This window comes from Rhyacophila brunnea, unplaced genomic scaffold (assembly GCF_057557595.1).
Source record: "Rhyacophila brunnea isolate RB1 unplaced genomic scaffold, BYU_Rbru_1.0 scaffold_12, whole genome shotgun sequence".
Lineage (NCBI taxonomy): Eukaryota > Metazoa > Arthropoda > Insecta > Trichoptera > Rhyacophilidae > Rhyacophila > Rhyacophila brunnea.
In genome coordinates this window covers 11,584,453-11,607,339 of record NW_028232774.1, presented here as the reverse complement: position 1 = coordinate 11,607,339, position 22,887 = coordinate 11,584,453, and the positions used below count along the sequence as shown (strand labels likewise).

The window sequence follows — 22,887 nt, the reverse complement described above, 5'->3', positions numbered from 1 at the left end:
AAGAATACTGTCATTAAAATAGGTATTATTATATAATATTTTAAAAGGCCTAATATGTCACATTCGCTTTTTATTTTGTAATTTTAATTAATTTAATTTTAGTCGATTATCGTTTTTAAGTACTTTCCTGTGGAGATACAAATTCGCCATTTTTACACAACAAAGCTAGTGGTGTACATATTGTATTTTCATTAAAATCTCGATTTCGCCAAAATGGTTGATTCGCCCTTTTTACAAAACACCGACGATATTGTCTTTCTCTCAATCCTATGTCAGGCCGTGAGTGATGCTATATGAATCAAGTGAATTGGTGAGGTCACGCAGGCTGCTTCATGGTTAATTTTAAAATTACTTTCACGTAGGCTGATAAAGGAAATAAAAATAGGAATGATTAATGCTTCCTCTTCAAAATCTCAATTTAAACATATTATTATATTAGAACTGAATGCACATGCTTTTTACATGTTCACGACTCCACTCGTATGAGCATAGTGCAATTGACCAAAATCTATCCCGCGATCGGCATGCTATGCATGCCTGCCTTGGTCAGGAGGTCAGGTCAATTTAGTCAGATCAGAAGTGATATCAGGTCGTGCGTAGGTGTGTCCGCACCATCCGACTGACTGATCGGATCAGATCGCCTGTATCGTCTGAACCTGACCAGTGGTTCAACGACAATCGGGGTTAAACTCAGTGCGAGTGGTTAGTTAATTACCATGGTAGACCCTAAAATGTTTTTATAATACAACCGCATTTTTAGCATTTAGATTTATATCTATAATTTAGATACATTGTACCTATATAATACAGTGCCTAGTGCTAGAAGTGCCTATGTCAGATTTTGGCCATTTGGGGTTAAGTATGAGAAAGTACTTTAAAATGTTCCTTCTGTCAATGCCAGAAACGCCATCAAATTTTGAGATTTCCTCATATTCCAATATTTCCAAAAAAAACTGCCTGATTATACGCCTTGAGCTTATTAATTCATATTTTTAATAACCAGGGTTTCATGATGTGTATTGTAAAAGTTAATAATATTAATTATTGTTGATGAAAAATAAACTAACGCCTGTACTGAACAGTCGATAGATTTGACATAGGCACTTATTAGCATTAGCACTAGCATTAAGCCCCAGATCATGGCCCCACATAATGAAGCAGGCCCCCTTACCTATCACTAAGGTTAAAGGCAGTATGCTGCCCTACAGTAGCGTTTTCCAAATGGTTCACGGTAAAATAATGGGTATTTCGTATAGGTATTATTTTTAGTACCTACTTAAATCCACTTGAATAATCATAAAGTTGACACATAATTAAAAATTGCATCGCATCACCTCATACTTTAAAATATTAACATTACTGTGAAATAGTACCGCAGGCGACTTTTTTTACTATTAAAACAAATTTGTGATGTGTGTTTATCTCACTTATCTGGACGACTCGCAACGCCAGGCCCTCCATGAGACAGGCCCCCAGGCTAGAGCCCTGTCACCCCCCACCCCTAATTGAATGAATTAACGGAATTATGTATAAGTCTGAATAGAAAAAGGACAACATATTATGCATTACTAATAATTGAATAAAAATAAACTGACAAAGGACGAGGGGGCATGATAATATTATACATCCATCTATAAATCTAGGTTGAAATAACTAAAAAAAATGATTAAGTGGAATGTGCATTGACATACCTTCATTGAAGCATAGAAGCGTAGCTCAGCTAACTAGGATATTGTTTTGCACAACATGTAACCATTAAATTAACCTAAATCTTGCGTTGAAGTAAACCAGAACGTAGGAGACGTGTTTTAAACTCGGTAAACTCCACCATAACTTACTCGACTTTTCAAGTTCTCTGGATCCGGTGCTGCCAGTCGCGTAATATATTACATTACTATTAATTATTATGACATTGTTTGTCAGATTTATTATTTTCTGACAAATAAAAAAAAATAACAATTAATTGAAATCTTCAATCACAGAATAACAGAAGGAAGATTTCAATCACAATTAATATTTAATTATGGTTTTTGTTTTAAAAAAACCTGAACCAAAAATGCTAGTAAAAAGTGTTACAGAAGTGTCCAAAAAGAAATGTTTTATTAGTACAAGAATAGGGTCAAAACAAAGACTCTTTGGGTCAATGTGTAAGAACAATTTTGTAGTAGCTATATTTTGAACTCGCATTATTATGTCGTTTTAGTTTATGGCAATGCTGTGCATAGACCATAGACAAATTTAATCTATATTCTATCTATGGTTATATCGTTGCTTGTGCGTCTTTCAACCGTATAACCTACAATAACTTTAATTTAACAAAGTATTCTTCCAGCATACAATAAATAAGGAAAGGGCTCTTCTAAAAAAGCTTCAAGATGAAATTGGTGCGCTTTTTGATGAAATTAAGTCACGAAACTGTGACAATCGAGCTGAAAAACGGCACCCAAGTTCATGGGACAATCACCGGCGTTGATGTTGCTATGAACACACATTTAAAAGCGGTAAAGATGACACTGAAAAACAAAGACCCCGTACAATTAGATACGCTAAGCATAAGGGGAAATAATATACGATACTACATTCTTCCGGATAGTCTTCTACTCGAGGTCTTACTGCTCGACGTAAATCCAAAAGGGAAGTCGAGAAAGAAGGATGCCGCTCGCGGAGGACCCAGGGGCACCCGTGGAAGAGGTCGTGGCGGCCGTGGAGGACCCCGCGGTGGGAGCCGTGGAGGCGGCAGAGGCAGAGGCCGACGATAGTCCATTAAAATTTAAGAGAAAAACAATAAGTGTGTATGAACTATGTGAGGTGGTGCCCGTTAATTTGAGATCAGTGGTTTTATCATTGTAATTATTGGTATTAAAGAAAAGTTATGCCGGGCTCGTACCTAAGAAAAACACTCGTAATTTTATTATTTTATACTTCACACTATGTCAAAAACCATATTCATTATAATTTCACATTTGTATGAAGCTAAAATCCTTAACATAATAACTAGAGTACATTATAGGTACTGATTTTTTTTTTGTTGACTGCCAACAACTGGATCGATTTCTGGTAATAATATATAATTTTACTTTCATTCATGCTTTCTTTCACGGCTCTTAATCCTATGCCGGGATTTGACGCCTCCTCCTCCACCTGGCTCTTAGCCCTCTAATCTTTCCCAGTTTCCAGTCTACTACACAGTAATTTTCCACTACTTTTGTGGGCTACCTTTAGTTAGATCTTGAGGTACCCACTTAATTAACTCATACAGCGCTGACGACACGGCTGCCGTGTCGGCATAGATGGCCATTAGATATAATTAGCATTTTATTTAAATGTGGTAATTAAATATTAATTAACCGGTCCGCAGTGAATGAGTAAAGAGGTTTTTATGACACTTTAATTGCTGTCTTGTGACTTATGGAATCTATCAATGGTTTGCTACTGGCGATTGTAATTCACCTTTATTCTGAACCCCCATTTTCGAGTGTTTCGTCCAAAAATTCAATCAATTTAGATGCCTACAATGAAACCTAAATGGGCTCCCATTTTGACTTGCATTGAGATAATTTGACAATGGTCGGCTTAATTACTTCTACTTATTATCAATGTTGATCAGTATCGTAACTCTTGCACCACTGATTTTAGTGAAAACCATAGTTTTTCGGGTTTAACTTCAAAGTCGAGTACAGACGATCATACATCTATCCGAAATCCAATAAACTGTATACAAATTTACACAGTTTTTCATATTATTTATCAAAAGAAGCGAGGAGCTAAGTATGTCTCATGGAATCTTTTTTTAATAATAGCATGCAAATTTGTATGATGTGTACTGTCCAAACTACATTTAATTTAATGGGAATGTGTACAGGTGTGTCATTCATTGAGTTTTAAACAAATGTTTACTTAAAACTACATAAGTAATGTGCAGGATTGTGTAGGTATGTATAACAACACAGGAATTCGCAATCGCAAAATTCTTAGAATAAATTTCTAATTGGTCCCTACATACAATCAGGAATTCAGGAATTATTCCTAACACCGTTCACACGTGCATGGATTTACTGCTGACAGGTTCATATTAACACGGCCATAAAAAAAAATGCATGTGTAAACACTTATTATCATGCAAATTGCATGTGTGGATCAAAAAAGTTCAGTGGCTTCTGAATTTTCACGCGATAGTTGGAATTTGTGTGATGCCTGTGCAGTAAAACGTTAGTGACAAACCTGCTGGAAAAAATAAGAACCACAACGTGCAGAGCATTTTGACGTTTACCAATTTTTACACCCTATCAAATAGCACCAGACAACGTGTCTCACTTACGCTTGAAGAATGAGATTGGTGAGACAGTTAGAACTTTTGCGTGTAAACAGCTATAATCGCTATAGTTTAATTTTTTAATTTACACATTGGTACCAGTAAATCCATGCACTTGTACAGGCGCTATTATTTCATAAAAGCAACCTTATTTATATATTATGATGTTTCCATAAGTGTTCTTTGATCAATATAATGTTTTGTCATTTTTGGAAATAAAGCATCTGTTATCTTCCTGCAGTGATGATCATGTCATTTTCAATCACCGCTAAGTGAGATTAGCATTCCTAGAGTGGTCATAATTTTCATAACCTCAACCAAAATGACTACTTTCTCAAACGATCATCTAAATTATATTACATAATGGTTTATTGTTCGATAGCTGTTTTCGTTTGACACACCATTATCAAAATTACTCTTGATTTTACTAGTATATAAATTGGAATGCTAATTCGCTTAATAACTCGACTTTCAACTGCATACTGTTAATTATTATTGTACGACAACATCTTCTTGGCTAAGCGTCTAGGCGCTGCTGTCTACTAAATGGGAGGAGCTTCTTAGTTTATAATGGGATTCTGGGTAAAAATGGGCGGGGCATGTTAGTTCACAGTATTAACACGTAGCCAAAAAGATGTTGTCATACAATACATCAATAGTTTCTAACGACACTATCTAATATTTCAACTCGAGGTCTTTCTTATGCCTGGTCCAGACCAAGAGCATCTGTATGTGAGCAATGTTTTCCAACCTAAGCTGAATATAAATAAACACATCACCATGTTCCATCATAAGAGGATCACATAGGTCTCTACAGAGAGGAGGTTGTATTAACAATATGTGAATTTGTCAGAACCGGGACTCACCAGCGCCATCGTGAGCGATATACATAACATAGACAAGTATTTCAGAACATTTAAATGTTTGTAATCAGTTTTTTTTTACAATGTTTATTTTTTCACGAATGTACTTAGACTCCGATTTCTATAAGCTGACGTGCGGTTTCCCCCTGCTTCCCTCCCATTGAAAACTTGCAACAGTCGAATGCGATGGTGCAGTGCTCTCCGTCCGCAAACGGCGTGACGTGAACGCCAGCTTATAGAAATCGGACTCTTATGTATCTTGGTCTGAACTGTGTAAGCTTTAATATTATACTAAACCTGTTTTAAAGGATTTTTGTTGTTTTCTAATCTATTCGAATAAATCATTAAGTACTGCCAATTAATTGATAGTCCATTAAAGTAATATTAATTCAGTACGGATTATGGTCATGAATTCAGTTTCAATCTGTTTGGTATCAAAATGTCCTTTGAGTTTCTGTTTTTTTTTTTTATTATTAAAGCTGTTCGAAACAGTTAGAAAACGGTCATGCCTAATGAGAGTTATTTTTATTACAGTTTAATATAAATAAAACGAGTAATAATTTCTTTATATAGTAATTTTTAAGTATGTATTTCAAAACGGTGCCTAGGCTGCATCTGAATCTGAGTTTGAGATGGAATATCTTGTAAGCTCATCTGGGTACCTATTTATAATATGTACATAACTTCATGTATGTTATAAGTTCTTTATAATAAAAATTCTTAATCATTCAAGATTTGTTTTTTTAATAATCCTGTACACCCCATAAACTTCCAGCAATGATTGCTTAATAGTAATTACACACGCACGTTCTTGCTCGATGGTTTTACATTCATTCCAACGTGTGTACCATCTGGCCCAATGTTTTTTTTGTTCGACATCGAGCAAATTGAAAAGATTGAAGGTTCGTAATTCTTGCTCGATGCAGTTCGAGTGAGGACACCGGCAAGGCTCGTGTGGCCTTGCTCTCAGTCGTGGCGGTGCGATGGTGGCCTCACAGTGTCTTGTGTCGAGTTGGTCGACTGTGTGGACGCAACGACGAGCATGCTTCCAAGTCAACATGCTTGATCGAGCAAGAACGTATGTGGGTACTAGGCTTAACGGATTCCATAAAATGTGTAGTCATAACGGCTTCAGACAATAAAATTGTAACAATAATTTAGAAAGCTTGCTTCATTGTGCAAAATCATCAGCTATTTTTGAAAAAAATGAGAGGAACACCTCGACTGCCTCATGTAATAACACACCAATTCGAAATAGTGTGTTTTATGTTTTTTGAGCTATTGTTGCATAGAAAAAAATACCACACCAGCCAATTTTTTTCTCGAAAAACACCCAAAATACTGTTTAAAATAATACTCGTAAGTAGAGTTATGATTATATAACATTTTTTGTAAAATCTTAAATTACATGGAATAATAATCCACTTGTAGTTGGTGTGTTATTACTCGGAAAAAATATACATGCTCCCTACACAAATCATTTTAGTGTATCATTTAACTATGATTTCACCATGGAATATGACACTAATTCAACTTTCACCTTCAAATCTCGCCTTTATCAACATATAACAATACTGTATTGAAAAATCATTATCCTTTGTAATGAATCGCTTTATCTTTCATTATCACAAATTGCTTTTGTGACAGTAAAATTGAATTATTTTTGTTATTGTGTATAAATGACTAAGCTTAATATTATTATTAATACTATTGGCCTATGGTAGGTACTATTGGAATTTGAATTTAAATTCTAATGGATTTAAGTTATGAACTATTCCATTTAATTAATATGTCGCCAACTAGATCTCGGCGAATATTACAATAAGCTCAAGAGACTAATAAAATAAAGGATGGAAACAATAAAAAAATAAATCTTAAACATTTTTACGTTATAATTATAAATGATTCAACCTTAAATATTCTGTCTGTACTATTGGCTCCTACAGGATTTTCAATGTTTATAATATTCTGTGTTTCGTAATATAAACTATAACGTCTTCCTATCATTAGTAAGCATCGTATAAATGCATATTTGCACCATTAGTTTCCAATTTACAACCTACAATAATTATTCTTCTTGTATTGATTCCATGACGACTTGTGATAAGTAAATAAGGTAATACTTGCCTATTTTTGCACATGTGTTGACCTTTTTACTATACTTTTATGATAAATATGGTAGTAAAAAAATTCCAAAAGGTTTATTACATGTTTGGGTGAAAATTGGAACATCTGAAGACTCCGAATAGTCCTAGTGATCCTGGATTGTCGGGTTTTAGTTGTTCTTCCAGTGTGCCATTATGACGCAAAAATTTGGAGGAGATTTGGGAATGATTGATGATTTGATCGAAGAAATTACGAAATCTCCAGCAGATCTTACACATAATGAAATATATCGCTCTATTTTAGAGCATAATAAATAACAGTATACTTCTGTCAGTACTTTGCCACCTTGAAACATAAATGCACTTGTAGACATCACGTCATCAGACATGACGTTGTACCTACTTAGTGCATCTGTACAAAGTATTTTCACTATAAATTGACACACTAGAATCGAGAAAAAGAAGAGAGCTGTAATTTAAGACTTGTGTAAAAGGAAGAAAGCCAAAAAAGCATTCAATTCAGGTGAAGAATATGTGTATATAAGAATATTTGAATACCATGGAAGCACTATGTAAAAATTCTTGCCAATTCAAATATTTGCCCAAAAAATGAGTGAATCCGAACGTCAAGTTAGTTTTGATTCATTTTGTATTATTAACAATCATGAGAAACAATGGGATTACATATTACGATATGACAAGTCAGTGCAAAAGAAAACCCAAAAACTACCAGCTTCTTTAAGACGTTTAAAAGCACTTATTTATGGTTTGTCATGCAATAACGAAATAATAAAAGTATGTAAAACTATGTTTTTACAAACACTTTCAATTTCAAATATGTGGGTGGTGAGTGCTTTTAAAAAAATGAAGAGTCAGAATTGCTATTGTATAGTCAAGGCAGGTACAACAACCGTTCTCATGCACTCAAGGAAGCAAAAAAAATAGTATAATTGAACATGTTAATAATATATTTCATAAGAAAAGAATCCCACTATGTTAGAAAAAATAGCCAAAAAGAATATTAAGATGAGAATTTGAATATGGTGAAAATGTTTCCCCAATATAGCATATGATTTGGATCAAAATAATATCAATTTCCAATTGCTACTGAACGCCAATATAAAGGCATATTTTTCTCGTATTTCTTCGTTTGAACAGGAACGGAAACAATAATTGAGTAAATTAAATATTTAATAAAAAATAAAGTGATTATCAGCAACATTTATTATTTACAGAACGTTCGAGAGAGATGAAACAGGGTGATATAAATCGTGCAAAAGAAAATCACATTACAACTGTTACAGCATGTTTTGATTTACAAAAGTTTTAACTGTGTCACAAAGTGAAGTATGAGTCTTTCATTATAAGAGAAAATAATATGCCATCTATAATCTCACTGTTCATGATAGGATGGCTATTAATTGTTACCTTTGGCATCTACAAACAGCTAAGTGAGGTGCGATAGAAATAAGTAGCTGCATAGAAGTATAGAAGTCTTATAAGTACTATTTTTACATATTTTAAATCTAATTTTAAGAATACAGTTGTATATTATATGATAGTTTTCCTATACTTAATTTTAAAAAAGTTTAATTTACATAACGTTTATAATGCTGCAACGTAATTTACGTAAAATATATAGGTAACAAACTATCCTATCATTTCTTAATTTATACTACCAATCATTATTATGTTGAGTGGAATATTCATTAAGTAACTTTGCAATTATTTTACTATAATATTATGTTCTGTAAAACAATTTCTTTAAACTGACTGAATGGTTAAAATACAGTTTATTGCGATAAAATATTGTTTAATTAAAAAATCTCTTCATATTCCATCAGAATATCTAAACATATTTTTGGTTTAATCAAATATCATCGAGAGAGAAAACACTAAGAGCACATAGTATGTCATTCCCCGTAAAAGTCAAAACAAAAATCTCTCTAAGTCGAGATATTTAAGATTATCTTTCAGAATTAGCATGAAAAAAAACACCATCTCAAGTTACGTGGTACTTTTTTTATGAAAAAAAAAATAATTACGTGGAAAAACACACCAAGTTTAGATATATACACCCTCTAAAAATATATAAACGGGAAAAATCACACCAAATCTAGATGTAATATTTTAGTTGTAAAACTTAACGTGGAAAAACACATTTAGGGTATTATTTCCCTAATTATTGTCTTGCAAAAGTTGATTGTATGCTTAAATGATACTCTATTTAAAGATATAAATTATAATTTAAATAATATTTGCACATAATAAACGGCTTTTGCTACACATTTTTTTGAATGGTTTTTTTGCTCTCCTGAAAAGTTGATAATTTAGAGTTAGTGTGTTATTCCATGAGGTAGTCGACCTGTTTCCATAAAAAAACAAACGATTACAGATCTCGGAGCAATAATAGTAAAGAAAGAAGGTGTTGTCTGGCTATATGAAGCCCTATTCTTAGCATATGACACAGAACCTCAATTGAATTATTATTTACTTACCTATGAAACATTATAATTAGGGCCCGGATTTATATGCTAGTGCATGGTTTGTTAGGGTGTATGTAGAGCTATGAGAGTTGCACAGAAATCCGTTATGAAAGACGCAGAATCCAAAAATAAATTTTTATTGTGCATATAAATGCATATTTGAGACGTAAGAGCATATTTGAGACATTAGTGCATATTTCATAAATAAATGCATATTTTAGAGCTTTTGAATGTATAATTTTAGTTTTTTAAAAATATTTTATCGAAATATAACTAAGTTAGGAAGGAAGATAGTTTAGATGCACTTGCATTTTTAATACCATCTCCGAGCTGTGGATTTATCAGTGGAAAAGTAAAGTCAACTCGGGCACTATTATTTAAAGTTTGCCCAAGTGGAGGTTGAGAGGTAGTTTCCGCATATAAACAAAATACTGACAGGTACCTATGTGGAAAAATTTAATGCCAGAGCATAATATTGAAAAAAATAATGTATTTTTTTTCGGGCAAAAAAACAGAAAATAGTATTTAGGAATAGTTAAGTGTGTCGTTTTTGTTTTTTAAGTTATGTATGGTTTACATTGCATTTATTATTCAATTATTTGTAGGTACTGGTGAAAAAACTATTTTGAAAATTGTAATTGATTAACTTTAATTCAATTTTTTGTCAGTAATATTGGGTAAAGTGGGTATTTACAACTTTTTCCCACAAAAATGTCAATTTTTAACTGCATATTTCTTCGGTTTTAGTGCATATTTAATTGATTTTAAGTGCATACGTGCATGCATATAACCATGTTTTGTGTTGCATACAAATCCGGGCCCTAGTTATAATATATAAATTTCTACTAAATAAACTAAAAATATTGACCAGTAATTTTATATTTCGCATGAAAAACTATGTATTTAAGCCACACATTCTGTCGGTTTTGCCCTGAGCACATAAGTCTTCTATCTTACTCTTAACGCATATTGTGGAGATTATACGTGTACTGAGTGCTTTCAAATTCGCACTTATGGTTAGTATTTATTCAAGCCTTACCTACAGATGTAATTATTCCCACTCCACACTAGTGTTTCCCAAAGTGGACTATCCAAGGGAGTGGTAGAAGCAGAAGAAAATTTTGACAGATGAATTTGTAGTGATTACATTTTCCAAATAAATTTGTAACTATATTTCATTATCTTAATTTTCTGTGTTGTTATCAGTAGGGGGCGGATTTATATGCAACAATAAACATGATTATATGCATGCACGTATGCACTTAAAATCAATAAAATATGCACTTAAACCGAAGAAATATGCCGTTAAAAATTGACATTTTTTGTGGGAAAAATTGTAAATACCCACATTATCCAATATTACCGACAAAAAATCGAACAAGTAGTTAATAATTTTTCAACATAATAGATAGCAGAGCAAAAAAACACAAACGATGAATATAAAGTTTATCAATTACACTCCACATAAGTATCTGTCCGTATTTTGTTTATATGCGGAATACGACCTCTCAACGTCCACAGAGGTGATTGGGCAAACTTTAAATAAAAGTGCCTGAGTTGACTTCACTTTTTATGATAAATCCACAGCTCGGAGATGGCATTAAAAATGCAAGTGCATCTAAACTATCTAAATAAGTAAAAAAACTAAAGTTATAAATTCAAAAGCTCTAAAATATGCATTTATTTATGAAATATGCATTTATATGCACATTAAAATTGTGCAACTCTCATAGCTGTGCATACACCCTAACAAAACATGCACTATCGACTATCATATAAATCCGGGCCCTAGTAATTAGGTATCTACTGATAATTTTATAAGGAAAGTATCAGGACATCTTCCTTTTATGTTCCGTTGGTAGAGATGTAGATAGATACAAGAATGCGAATTTGTCTGCATCTTACCGAACTGACTGATATGCCAAATATTTGTATACCAAATTTATATTAAATCATTTTTCCACAGATACCCAAATAATTTAAATTACTATACAAAATTTAAAGTTTTAAAGTTAAAACTTTAGTAATATATTTTTTAAACGTTTAGTATGGAAAAGTATTAATTTCTCAAAACTGGGCAATCAACTATGATTATAATATTTTGCAGACGATTGCGCTTAATAATTGGGCTCCCGATTAATTATTTGGGCAGCCGCTTATTTGGTAATAGTAATTTACATCGCTTAATAATTGGGACAACATTCCACTTACAAGAAATGAAAATATAATTAATATTAAATTCTACAGGTTTTAAAAAAAAAGGTTTGTCGATAGCTATTTCGGTTGTAACACCATTATCAAGACTATTCAGATAGGCCGCTTGCCCTTGCTTAAATACTACACGTGTATAGATAGAGACCATTGTCGGAAAACATAGTCTTCACAATGAAAGTAATGACAATGGTACCCGACTAATTAACTGTGCAGCGTCACTAAATATGGTTATTGGTAGCACAATGTTTCCCCGTAAGGATATATATAAGGGAACTTGGAAATCCCCGGATGGGTGCACAATAAACCAAATAGACCATATGTTGATAGACAACTCAGGCACAGATCGGATCTAATGAGCGTCCGGACATACAGAAGGGCTAATGTAGACTCAGACCATTTCCTAGTGTATGGAAAAGTTAGAGCAAAGATATCGAACACCAAAAAGGAAATGGGAGCAAGAGCAAAACCCTTTGACACAGAGAAACTGAAGATTCCGCAGGAACTGGCTCGGTACCAGGAGAGCTTGAACACTCATCTGAGCGACAATGTTGAGGTTGGAGACCATGAAGAGGTGAATCAACACTGGGAAGAGTGCAAGACTGCCATAGTATCCTCAGCTAATGATACCTTAGGACGCAGAAAAACAGGTGAAGGATCAGAATGGTTTGACGAAGATTGCCGCGAAGTCACTACGAGAAAGAATGAGGCTTACTTAATGATGCTACAGAAGAAAACACGGGCATCAGACGATGAGTATAAAAAGCGCCGGTGTGAAGAAAAGAAACTACACAAGAAAAAGAAACGTGATTATTTAAAAAAGGAAATGATCCTACTCCAAGAACACTATAAAGCCCAAGAAAGTCGGCTGTTCTATAGAAAGATAAATAATGTTAGGAAGGGTTTCAAGCCTCGTATCACAATGTGCAAGGATGACAATGGCATGATACTCACAGAAAAGCACCGTATTCTTGCCCGGTGGGTGGGTTTCTTTGATCAACATTTAAATACCCCCCATAATGATGCCGGCAACACTAACTTTAATACTCATGACCAGGAATCAGTACAGATTGGCATGGATGATAACGAAGAACCACCGACATTAAATGAGGTAAAAGGTGCCATGTCAAGGTTAAAAACAAACAAATCACCTGGAATAGATAACCTCCAGAGTGAATTAATAAAATGTGGGGGAGAAAGCCTGCTCAAACATTTACATAGCCTAATCCACCAAGTATGGACTTCAGAAAAGATGCCAGAAGAGTGGAAGGATGGGCTGATTTGTCCCCTGCACAAGAAAGGAGACCAACTAGAATGTAGTAACTACAGAGGGGTGACACTCCTTAACTCTGCATATAAACTGTTGTCGATTCTGATATTCCAGCGGCTGGAACCCATTGTAGAAGGAATACTCGGGCACTACCAAGGAGGCTTTCGACGAGGGAGATCATGTGTTACTCAAATATTCACTCTAAGGCAGATTCTAGAAAAGACCACTGAATTCAATATTAACACGTATCACCTGTTCATCAATTTTAAGGCAGCTTATGATAGCATTAATCGACACCGGCTATACGAAGCAATGCGAGAATTTGAAATTCCGACGAAAATAATAATTAAACTTGTAGAGATGACAATGACACCAGTACAATGCCGGGTAAAGCTTCAAGCGGAAATATCCGAGCCATTTGTATCACTGAATGGCCTAAGGGGGTCTAGGACGATTTGGCACCGCGAACTGGCCTCCGCCGATTGGCCTCCGGTAATTGGCCGCCGGTACAATCGGACGCCGACCCAATTGACCTCCGGGACGATCGGACGCCGGTACAATCGGGCGCCGGCCCAATTTGACACCGGCCCAACTGGCCGCCGGGAGATTGGACGCCGCACGGCTGAATAAAATGCGCAAAGGAAAAGACCTACGTAACTACTTGGTAGAGAAAGTAGACGCGACACTTTAATATGCTTCTATCTACTTAGTGGTTGTACCTAATATATTTTGCGCTTAACGTATTTTTATTATGATTAATAATAATTATTACTTATGCTTTATGCTGTTTATAAAAAGAAAAGAATTCTTTCCTCGTCAGAACTTGAAGATGTGCATAATTAAGTGGTTTATTGTGTTTACCTACCTATTCATATTACAAAAATATATATATTAATAATGAATTGGTTGGTTAAAATAATATCTTTCGGCGTTTTTTCGATTTCATGTTATTATAATTGAACTTTATATGTGTACATAATCCGTAAATAAGTATTTTGAAGATTATGAAATTACAAACAATATAAGCAGGTAAACTACTTGAAAGGTACCTACATATTACATTATACGAGGGTGGGTCAATAAGTCCTTAGAAAAGCCGACAGGTGGCGCGACTAGTACTGTAAGCGGTTTGTTTTCATGCAGCGGCACTACCGATTCAGTATGCTACGAAGTTTCAATCAGATTGGTCGGGTTGTTGTTTTTTATTTTCGTACATTTTAAAAAAATTTGCTTGTTTACAAAAATGGAGAAAATTGAGTTTAGAGCTGTTATTAAACATTTTAATATAAAAGGGTTAACAGCAAAGGAAATAAAAAATGAGTTGGATTTAGTTCACGGCATATCTGCTCCTTCACTTGCAACTATTTATAACTGGTTAAATGAATTTAAACGTGGTCGTACATCAACAAAGGATGAACCACGCTCAGGACGTCCTGTAGAGGTGACTACACCAGAAATGATCAATAAAATCCACGATATGGTGTTAAGTGACCGAAGATTAAAGTTGAGTGAGATAATTGAGGTTACAGGGATCTCAAAAGGTAGCGTCATTTCTATTTTACATGACAAATTGGGCATGAAAAAAGTTTCTGCAAGATGGGTGCCGCGTTTGCTCACAGTCGACAATAAACGCAATAGGGTGGTGGCCTCTAAAGCCCTGTTGTCGCTCATGCAATGCAATCCGGATGAATTTTTTCGTCGCTTTGTGACTGTAGATGAAACATGGATACACCACTATACTCCCGAGACGAAAGAACAGTCAAAGCAGTGGATTGCGAAAGGCGAACCATGTCCAAAGAAGGCGAAAACCGTAAAATCAGCTGGTAAGGTTATGGCTACTGTATTTTGGGATGCACGTGGAATTATTTTCGTTGACTATTTGGAAAAAGGAAAAACAATAACAGGGGATTATTATGCATTTTTGTTGGACCAGCTAAAAAACGAAATTGAAGAAAAACGGCCTCATTTAAACAGGAAAAAAATCCTCTTTCATCAGGACAATGCCCGTGTTCACACATGTTTACGATCAATGGCTAAAATTGAAGAATTGAAGTTCGAATTGGTCGACCACCCACCGTATTTGCCAGATTTAGCCCCCAGTGACTTTTTCCTTTTCCCAAACTTAAAAAAATGGCTAAGTGGACAACGTTTTTTTTTCAAATGAAGAAGTCATCGATCGGACAAATGCTTATTTTGAGGACCTTCCGAAAACTTATATTTCTGACGGTTTAAAAAAAATTGAGAAACGTCTAACCAAGTGTATTGAGCTCCAAGGAGATTATGTTGAGAAATAAAAAAAAATACAAAAATAAAAACTGTTTTAATGCTTTTTTCTAAGGAATTATTGACCCACCCTCGTATATTATGTTGACAAAGCGAATTTGTAACTTTATTGGAAGTTTTAGTCATTTAAACACGATTTTGAATACTGGATAAGTCAATCCTCCCAAGTAATCGTTTTATACATTATCATATTATAGGTTACCCAGTTTGGGGGTATCCATAATTTTACAAATAACATGTTTTTATTTGATGTAAAGTTAAAAATCCATACCTACCCAATAATTAGTTAATGGATACCTACCTACAGTTTTTTTTAATTGTTTTATTTATAAAAAAAATTGACAATTAGGTACCTTTTTATTGTTAAAGGTTTTCAAATTAACTCTCGCACAGAATTCTTAAATCATTGGTTTTGTATGGCAATTAATTATATAATATAATTCATATTATTTATTGTATCTAATACCTCATAAGTAATGTATTTATATTCTTATAAATATATAGGTTATTAAGTAATAGGCCTACTTGGAGTTATACAAAAACTATCGGACATATTGAGACATTTTGTAGTTGTGAAAGAGTCCATTATAATATGCAATTGGATTTCTACAACCATAATCCTGTATATTTTTTAAATACGGTTATCAGCACCTTTAAATGATTGTATTTCTGAGGCTTTTCCTTGTTCATTACATTAGAATCTACTAAATAAATAATATCTATACCTCAGAGGCAGACGGCGGCAACTGCCATATTCTCAATTTTTTTCAAAGAGCAAAAAAACAATTAATATTTTTGATAATAATAATAAGAACTAAAAACATAAACAAAAGGCGATCATCTTTTCGGTAAATTTAATTCATTTAAGCACTGTTATAATATTTAAAAACAATTAAACGTTTAATTAAATTTAGAATATAAACTAAATTATTATTAAAATGAGCAGTAATGATTAGCATCATATTGCCTCTTACGCGAAAATAGCCCATCATTCCGACACATTGTCTTGATCCCAAAGTCAACCGACAAGAACTTGGCAATCATTTAGTTAGATAGTCACGAAGATTGACTGTAGGACATTTTTATCAATTATTAAAAATGGTTTCATCTTAATTATTCTGTCAAAAACTCATTTCTGAAAAAAATGGAGTTGCATTAATCTGCTTCCGAAGAACAGGAATAACGTTGTGGAATTTATATTCAATCGTGAATTTATCATAAATTTCACAAGTTTATGTAAGTAATATTACACTGACACTGCCACAATGATCAAAGAAAATGTCTATGACGAGGATTATACATTTTTTTATTTTACCATTTTTAGTTGTTATGAAAATCTGCCCCGAAAATATACTCCGAAATTATGGTCTATGTATACAAAGGTAAATAATCATTAGGTATTTTTTAAACATCTCAAAATACTATTACTAAGTAGATAATGCAAAAGTTAAAAGCATTAACCCTACAGAATGCACCTAGATCAGTGATGGCGAGCCTGTGACACTAGTGTCACGCGAGATAATTTTTCATGGCACGCGAATGTTTTATTTTAAAAAGAGAAAAAAACGTACAATAATTTAATAATATACAAGAAAGTTTTGCAAATAAATTAATGTTCCTATAAGTAAGTATATAATATTAAAAAATGATAATGACAGAGCAATGCGTGTTTTCTTCGGTGTTTAATATTATTTTTACCAATCGACGAAAGTCAGGCAAAAATGACAGATTAAAAATAAAAATATTCAACCAACAATGATGACAACTTGATGAAATTTATCGGCAGTCATTCAAATATAAATAGCTGCTTATTATTTTACCTCAAACATAATCGCTAAAAACGGAAAACCGCTTAGTGATAGGGAATATCATAATAATATGAAAGAAGCGTTGCTAAAATGCTTCCACGATCTCCTTGAAATTTTGAAAACAATGAAAAAATTATTCAACGAATAAAAAATTAGCTTTCGGCTAGAAACACGGTGAAAATATAATTCGAGAACTTAATTATAATCTTTAAACTTTTTCAATAGCATTCTTAAAAACTGCTTTTCATCTTTTTCTCATAAAAAACTGCTCGGTGTGTCAGACAATCGAAAAATTATAATAGGGAAATTTTGGCCGGCGTACGTAAAAAGGTTCGCCAACCCTGATCGAGATAATACTATTAAACCTATTTTGCTCCAAAAAAGGGGTTTTCAAACTGTGTTCACTCCTATAATTCTGTGTAATATAATATTTCTTTTATTGTGTTAACTGTCAATTCATGGTAGAAATGAATTGTATTATTGATTTAATTTAATAAAACGCAATTTTTTATCGTACTGACTAGACTAGCCACTGGGTGGACGAAACCGGTCGCAGTTATAAAGGTTCATCTGATTGGGTCATTTATATATTTAATACACTTATTAAATTCTCTTCATTTCTACATATTAAGTCATAATTTGTGTTATGCTAATAATTATTTAATTTATAAATACGTGCTGCAATATAATCAGTGTATGTCGATTTAATGATTTATTTTCTTCCAAACTCAATAATTACCCAGTATAACCTAACTAAAAAAATACGACATCCAACAGGACTCGCGCCCAGATGCGTTATTGGCAATCGGCTTTTGTATTTTAAATCAAAGTAGGTATTGAATTATCGATTTCGGGATCACTCCAGTGTTTTGTATTATATTTTGCTGATATTTTTGTTTGGCTAGGTATAATGAATCTGGACGAATCCACTGGATGGCCCTGCCCTTAGACTATTAGCCGATGAGTGAGGCATTTTTCGAAATTCTTGTCCTATTAAAAATATTTTAACGCTATTATAATATTTTGTATGATTCTCATGAAAAATACCAATCATTTTTAACCCCTGACTAATGATGTAGTTAGATTAGATTATTTTTAAATACCTGGGGCCTTAGCGCGTACCCAGGTATTTCCACAGGTAAATTAAAAATAATTCCCTATCACAAACATCGGCTTCCTAGTGATTTATATAATAGGTATTATAAATTTCGACGTAGTTACACAAAAAAATACAATATATAAAAAATAAATAAAATAAAATCGAGTTGGCTTGAAAAACAGCCTTGGTCAGGACGTGACAGGTGGTGGTATTGACTTTTGTTGTCAAAGAGGATATATAATTATTAAGTTTACACTGTTACTTATTACTATTTTGTTATACTATTTTTGTTATATTAGGTATACGTATTCATATTCCGACAGTGAATTTTGACCGTTTTGACATTTTCATTTTTTGTGACATTTTCTTCAGAAAAAAATATTTATCTTCTTCTTCTTACTGTGCCATCCCTTAGCGGAGGTCGGTCACCATCAAGGTAATATTAGCTTTGTCGTCTGCTACCTGGAATAGTTCAGTGGAGCTGCACTCGTACTAATCACGGAGGTTTTTAAGCCACGAAATGCGGCGCCGTCCACTGCTACGCTTACCATTAATCTTTCCTTGAATGACAAGTTGGGGAATACTGTATTTTTGTCCTCTCATAATGTAGCCGAGGTACTGTAGTTTCCTGGTTTTGATACTACGTAGAACTTCGTGGTCCTTCCCTATTTGAGTAAGAACTTCAACATTTGTCACCCGGTCAGTCCAAGAAATTTTGAGGATGCGTCTATACAGCCACATCTCGAAAGCTTCAAGTCTCCGTGACATCTCTTAGTATAGCGTCTATAATAATGTTTATAATAATGTATTAATGTTAGCTATACTATCTATCTTTCAACAAAAATATGTATTGATGAAATACACATTTAAATTAAAGGTGAAATTTTTAACATATGAACATTTCGACTTAAATTAATATCTACTTCACTCTACTCCAGTTATTTTTAAAATAATGTAAAAAAATATACCACACTATGAAAAAATATTCATTTACCTATGCACCATGCTGAATTTTTTAAGTCAACTTTTCTTGAAATTCATCTAATGTGAGTTAGCGCGTTTTTTATAAAATACGTTTAGTAATAAAAATGGAATAAGCAATTTTAAGTCGAAGATACCTACTACCTATTTCAAACGATGGTGTATTAATAATAATATACACCTACATACAAATCCGCTTTGTCAACATATTATATAATAAAGTAGGTGCTGAATACGGTATAGTTTGCTAATTATTATAGACTTATTTTATTTATTACGTATACGGCTTGATTAATATAAATTGCACCTAATTATTAAAGATTGATTGACCAACATATTTCAAACAATAATATAATATAAAAATTAGGTATGTGGGTATCTTTCAAGTGGTTTACCTAATTATATTGTTTGTAATTTCATAATCTTCAAAATACTTATTTACGGATTATGTACACTAATAAAGTTCAATTATAATAACATGAAATCGAAAAAACGCCGAAAGATATTATTTTAACTAACCAATTCATTATTAATATTTGTTTTTTTTTTTAATATGAATAGGTAGGTATACACAATAAACCACTTAATTATGCACATCTTCAAGTTCTGGCGAGGAAAGAATTCTTTTCTATTTATAAACAGCATAAAGCATAAGTAATAATTATTATCAATCATAATAAAAATACGTTAAGCGCAAAATATATTAGGTACAACCACTAAGTAGATAGAAGCATATTAAAGTGTCGCGTCTACTTTCTCTACCAAGTAGTTACGTAGGTCTTTTCCTTTGCGCATTTTATTCAGCCGTGCGGCGTCCAATCTCCCGGCGTCCAGTTGGGCCGGTGTCAAATTGGGCCGGCGCCCGATTGTACCGGCGTCCGGTCGTCCCGGAGGCCAATTGGGTCGGTGTCCGATTGCACCGGTGGCCAATTACCGGAGGCTAATCGGCGGAGGCCAGTTCGCGGTGCCTAATCGTCCCATTCCCGGCCTAAGGCAAGGTGACGCTCTGGCATGCCTTCTTTTCAATATTGCGCTAGAAAAGGCGATACAGGATGCAAAGATTGATGCCCGTGGCAGCGGCACGATATTTACTAAGCCTGTGCAGCTGCTGGCGTATGCCGATGATATCGACATCATTGCCATATCAGAATTGGCGCTGAAAAAGGCATTCACAGCACTAGAAGCCTCTGCCAAAAGAATGGGTTTACAAATAAACGAGGCAAAAACTAAATACATGCCTGTCTATGTCACACCACGAGAAGTCGCACCAAAGCTAGATATTGGTGCATACAAGTTTGATACGGTCGACAGTTTCATATACCTTGGATCTCTTGTAACTCGACATAATGATATTACAGAAGAAATCAACAAGAGAATCATGTCTGCGAATAAATGCTACTTTGGTCTGTTAAGACATTTTAAGTCCCGCTTACTATCTCGTCGAACTAAAAGCACTCTTTACAAGACACTTGTAAAGCCAGTGCTCACCTACGCATCGGAAACCTGGACATTAACTCTGCGAAATGAACGAGCCCTGAACATCTTTGAAAGAAAAATTCTCCGCCGTATATATGGACCGATCAGGGATGGCACCAATTGGAGGAGAAGATGTAATGCTCAGACAAAATTTACCAAGAAATTAAACATAGCGTTAACGTAGCATTCAAAGCTAATAATAATCTAGGATTAAACTTAAAAAATAGTAAAGATAAAATCAACAAACTGGAGAAAAGCGGAGTTTATAAAATAACATGTGGCACATGTAGTCTATGCTACATTGGTCAATCTGGCAGGTCAATAAAAACTCGTTTCGATTAACACCTCCGGTCTTTCAGGAACGGTAAAACAGATTCTCAGTTTGCTAAATATTTGATATCAAATTCGCATAGCATCAGTAATAATATGGCGCCAGATTGTTTGCATATTTTATGTAATAAAGGTCTAAAATTGAATTTACTCGAACAGTTGGAAATTAATCGCGAAGTATTCAAAAGTAATCACATAATTAATGAAAATTTGGTAATGCATTCGTCGCCACTATTAAATATAATTTAAACACACGAATAATACAATTATACTAATAATATTTTAATTGATTAATAATGTCGATCTCGAACACTGTAATTTTGATAAATTTTGATATCCATTAAAAAACCCACTTAGGGTTTTCAAAGTATTAATAATATTACAATTAATGATAAGTGTACAAATTCATAATATTGCTGGAACGAGTAAGAGAATGTATTCTGTCTCTCTCTATACACGTGTAGTATTTAAGCAAGAGCAAGCGGCCTATCTGAATAGTCTTGATAATGGTGTTACAACTGAAATAGCTATCGACAAACCTTTTTTTTTAAAACCTGTAGAATTTAATATTAATTATATTTTCATTTCTTGTAAAATGGAATTCTACCAAGTAAATGCTAACTCAATTAATAAAATATTCCACTTAATTGGGACAGTAAATTTAAAATCACAATAAACTTATTAGGTATGTTACATAATATTATTATAATATCCTGTATGTATCTATATTCTAAGATTATATCACAAAATGTTTACTGTGGCATCAGTGTAGCGCCGCACTGGTCATTCGGCCTATAGGTAGGGGTGTTATAATTAGGTGTCCACCACTACAGTACTCGTCGCTATAGGATTGGTTTTCCGAATATCCGTTTTTGTCGAAATCGACCTCTTAATGCAGAATGTTTTTTTGTATCTAATTGGACGAGAACCATCCCTTTCTTTAAATTACTTTGTCATGGTAATCAATACATCATTTATATGCTGTAAAAATAACAATTTAAATATCTCCATGTATTTAAATATAGGATTATGAAATTTGTTTTTCGTCTTCTGAACATTTGGTCTATTCGGGAAACCAATCCTACGGCGACGTACTGTATTCAGTCACCTACCAATGCACAGTGGCGAAGGCAGTGATGTCCCTAGATAAAATGCCGCCCCTAGCCAGCGCCAAAATGCCGCTTCATTTTTATACAGTATTTTAATCATCCTTTCACGAGTCCAATATCTAAGAAATTTGTTATATGGATACATTACTAACAAAATATCAGACTAATTATTCGCAAATCTGCACGTGTCCTTTCTGGTCATGAAGGACGTCTAATGGCAACGGAAGTAAACTAGATATTGCGATCCCGATAAAACCGGTAAGCTTATTTTTTATTGGAAAGATATTTTCGTTATTACTAAATTTAGGTAGCTATTTCTATATATTCCAAATGATTCTCCTCGATTTGCTGCCCTTCAAGTAACTGCCGCCCCCAAGCGACGCTCAATCTGCCTACCCTCATGGGACGTCACTGGGTGAAGGGTGGATGGAAGTAGTCTGTAGAGATCTGACCTAAAAAGTGCACACTCAACTTTGTCAATCATACTTATTAATAATTGTTTTAATTGAACTAATAATACAAATTTATTGCAAAGCGATCATCACATAAAGTGA

At 33.7% G+C, this 22,887-nt stretch overlaps 1 protein-coding gene across 1 annotated transcript; it reads left to right on the top strand.

Annotated features, from left to right (window-relative positions):
- Nucleotides 1-2,256: 2,256 nt before the first annotated feature.
- Nucleotides 2,257-5,907, top strand: SmD1 (small ribonucleoprotein particle protein SmD1). The gene has a single exon (XM_085960751.1). It carries the CDS (start codon nt 2,376-2,378, stop codon nt 2,757-2,759), a length of 384 nt encoding a protein of 127 aa, XP_085816877.1. The 5' UTR covers nt 2,257-2,375; the 3' UTR covers nt 2,760-5,907.
- The last annotated feature ends 16,980 nt before the right edge of the window (nt 5,908-22,887 follow it).

Excerpts from the sequence above, each read along its gene's own strand:
- SmD1 (XM_085960751.1), top strand. The coding sequence starts at position 2,376 with ATGAAATTGGTGCGCTTTTTGATGAAATTAAGTCACGAAACTGTGACA.